A 3,403-nucleotide genomic window follows, 5' to 3' on the forward strand; every position below is an offset into this window, starting at 1 on the left:
TAAAAAAAAGAAAAGAAAAGAAAAGAAAAGAAAGAAGAATCGGAATCGTAACGATAACTTGGTTGAAATAAAATAATAATAATACTAGTAAACCAATTCTTTAGTTACAAAGTGCGTGTGCGTTGGTGCGTACCAGTTTGTCTCTGAATGTGTTGCATTATTTGTGTCAACATTCCCATTTTCATAAGGCCTATTGCTGAATATTAATAAATCTACCATCTGACCTCTAATATTCATGCGAGAAACTCATTTTCTTATTGTGATTCTGAGATAAACGTCGTTTCATATCATGGAGAAATCAGCTGTTCTAAATGTTTATGAGGCGCGCATAATCAGCCATTTGGCGAAGCGTAGGCCTATAGCAGGTACTAAGCTGTTAAGTTGCTTAAGCTCTATATATAGGATTCTGCACAGAGAGGATATAATGTGACATCCCAGGTTTATTCTTTATTTTGTAGACGTTCACGAGAGATGTGGGATCAAGTCACATCTTCTGATCGAGGGAATTATGGCGCTGCCATCGCGCTGGCGGCAATCAGTAAGTTACGTGTATTGTTTGACATCTTTAGAACCTTTATTAAAATCCTTAACTTTTATTTAAAATATTGATTAAAGGCTCTTAACGTGTAAAACAATTATTTATGAAATAAATGAATTAATAGTATAATTTAGCAATGACGCATTAAAAAAGACACAATTTTATAAAAGATTTACATTTAAAATAAATGCTGTTCTCTCGAACATTCTATTAAGCAAGGGATTCTAAAATGTGTCACAGTTTCTAAAATGTAGCACCAAATCAATATATTAGAATTAGGCTACTTCTGAAAAATCATGTGACAAATGGCTGCTGAAAATTCTGCTTTGCCATCACAGGAAGACATTACATTTAAAAAATATATTAAAATAGAAAACAGTTATTTAAAATGTAATAATATTGAACAATTTGACCATATTTAGTATTATTATGCAGCCTTAGAGACCAAGCCCAAACTTGAACAGTAGTGTGTGTATAATATAGGCCACACATATGGCTAATATAACAATATTACCAGTTAAACAAAACAAATGCTACAGATTTTCAAGATTCTAGAGCTGAGTATGTATTTTAAAATCTTTTAAGCATTGTGTATGTAGCTATAGTTCCATCTCCCATACAGGCTTCATGCTGCTGCGGAAATGGATAGCTGGTGGTGTCTGCAAAAGCCATGCTCGTCTAGATGGAAGGACAGTTGTGATTACTGGTGCTAACACTGGGATTGGCAAGGAAACTGCAAAAGATATGGCTCGTAGAGGTACGGCATATTATTTAGGTCCTCATCTTCTAATTCCCTTACTTTTAATTGTGGAAATGTGAATATGTGTGCATTTAGGGGCTCGGGTAGTGATGGCCTGCCGGGACCTGACTCGTGCCAAGAATTCTGCGGAGTATATCCGACGCTCCACAGGAAATGGCAATGTAGTCATCAGACACTTAAATCTGGCCTCTCTCTGTTCTGTCCGAGAATTTGCCAAAGAGTTCAAAGCAACAGAAGAACGACTGGATATACTTATAAACAATGCAGGTGAGTCAGACTGTCATCATAGTCTGATTTCATTCTTAAAACCAAGGGGTACAGAGACAGATCTTAAAATGTTTTCTTTGTTTTCTGACAGGTGTTATGATGTGTCCAAAGTGTATTACAGAGGATGGCTTTGAGACACAGCTGGCTGTCAATCACTTGGGACATTTTCTTCTGACCAATCTATTGTTAGGAATGCTAAAGAGATCCTCCCCCAGCCGCATAGTGAATGTGTCCAGTGTTGCACATGTTGGTGGTAATTTTCTTTTGATTAAAAATCAGAAAATAAAACCTTCAGATATTTTCAGACCAGACTATATCATTTCTTTGCTTGTATTTATGGAAAATACACTACTATTCAAAAGTTTGGGGTCTGTCATTTGATTAAAAATACAGTAAAACAGTAATACTGTAAAATATCATTACAATTTAAAATAACTGTTTAATCTTAAATATATTTGGTAAAGCTTAATTTTCAGCAGCCATTACTCCAGTATTCAGGGTCACATGATCCTTCAGAAATCACTCTAATATACTGATTTGGTGCACAAGAAACATTTCTTCTTATTATAATTATTAATATTGAAAACAGTTGTGCTGCTTAGTATTTTTGTGGAAACGTTGACATTTTTTCCCCGGGATTCTTCAATAAATAGTAAGTTCATTTTAACGCATAATTTCAGAATAAAAGTATTCTTTACAAAATAAAATCTTTCTGACCCTTAACTTTTGAACAGGACGGAACCTTTTGAGCCAATATATAACCATATTTTTCTCTGTTTTCCTACAGGAAAGATTGAATTTGATGACCTGTTCTTTGACAAAAGGCCTTACAGTTCTTTGCTCAGCTATAAACAGAGTAAGCTGGCCAATGTGCTTTTCTCTAGAGAACTTGCACAGAGAATGAAAGGTAAGATATACTGCCGTTTTGGTATAGCAAACAGTTAATAAACTAACAAAGCTTTGTTTATTTTGAGCAAAAAAGTAAACAATATTCTATGTTTTAGTGTATGTCTTGGGTGATTTTGTATCATACTGTGTCACTGGCCATGTGTAATCCAGTTTGTGACAAGTTCATATACAAATAAAGCAATTACATAATATTTGTTGTTGTTTGTGTTGTTTTATATTTCAATGGATGCTTCCATAGGTACAGGAGTCTCTGTGTACTGCCTGCATCCAGGTGTGATTCGAACAGAGCTGAATCGCCATGTTCTGGCATGGTACCCAATGCTGAAGACTATACTCTCTCTGCCTTCTATGCTGCTGATGAAAACTCCCTGGCAGGGCGCACAGACCTCTATCTACTGCGCTGTCACTGAGGGCTTAGAGAGGAAGTCTGGCTGCTACTTCAGGTAAATGCAATAATTTGTCACTTTGTCAATAATTTATAAACTCATACTGTCGTGTGTATGTGTTTTGTGCAGTGATTGCACTGAAAAAGACCCGTCACCAGAAGGAAAAGATGATGAAGTGGCAAGAAGGTTGTGGGAGGAAAGTGTTCGGCTGGTTGGACTAAACAACCGCCACTGACATGTCATACCTCTACACTCTTCCTGATTGCAAGCGCTCCACCTAATGGTGATACCTGCGACCCCAAACTCTTACCAGTGAGGTGGCCACAGATTATTGTCAAGGCAAATTACATGATTTGCATCAGAAGATTTATTTACCAGCCTTTTTTGTGTTCTTGGAAAAGGATTATCAAGAAAAAAAGTCTCAGAGGATATAGCTGCATTGCTGTGTTTTCTAAGGAATTGATCATATTCTTATCATCTGTACATATGTCAGATATATTAAACGTGGACAGATTTAGGGATAAAGCAAAAAGCAAATAGTGG

General features: G+C 36.1%; 1 protein-coding gene across 2 annotated transcripts; it reads left to right on the forward strand.

Annotated features, from left to right (window-relative positions):
* Positions 1–407: 407 nt before the first annotated feature.
* Positions 408–3,385, forward strand: LOC107556114 (retinol dehydrogenase 13-like). 2 transcript variants are annotated; one of them, XM_016239151.1, is made up of 7 exons: positions 408–538; positions 1,161–1,295; positions 1,374–1,565; positions 1,657–1,818; positions 2,353–2,472; positions 2,713–2,917; positions 2,990–3,385. In XM_016239151.1, the coding sequence occupies exons 1-7, from the start codon at positions 472–474 to the stop codon at positions 3,093–3,095; spliced, it is 987 nt and encodes a 328-aa protein (XP_016094637.1). In that variant the 5' UTR covers positions 408–471; the 3' UTR covers positions 3,096–3,385. The 2 variants fall into 2 exon arrangements, with proteins under 2 accessions (XP_016094637.1, XP_016094638.1); XM_016239152.1 differs by having other exon boundaries at positions 468–538; positions 1,138–1,295.
* The last annotated feature ends 18 nt before the right edge of the window (positions 3,386–3,403 follow it).

The sequence above is a fragment of the Sinocyclocheilus grahami genome, unplaced genomic scaffold (genome assembly GCF_001515645.1).
Source record: "Sinocyclocheilus grahami isolate Dianchi unplaced genomic scaffold, SAMN03320097.WGS_v1.1 scaffold555.1, whole genome shotgun sequence".
Classification (NCBI taxonomy): domain Eukaryota; kingdom Metazoa; phylum Chordata; class Actinopteri; order Cypriniformes; family Cyprinidae; genus Sinocyclocheilus; species Sinocyclocheilus grahami.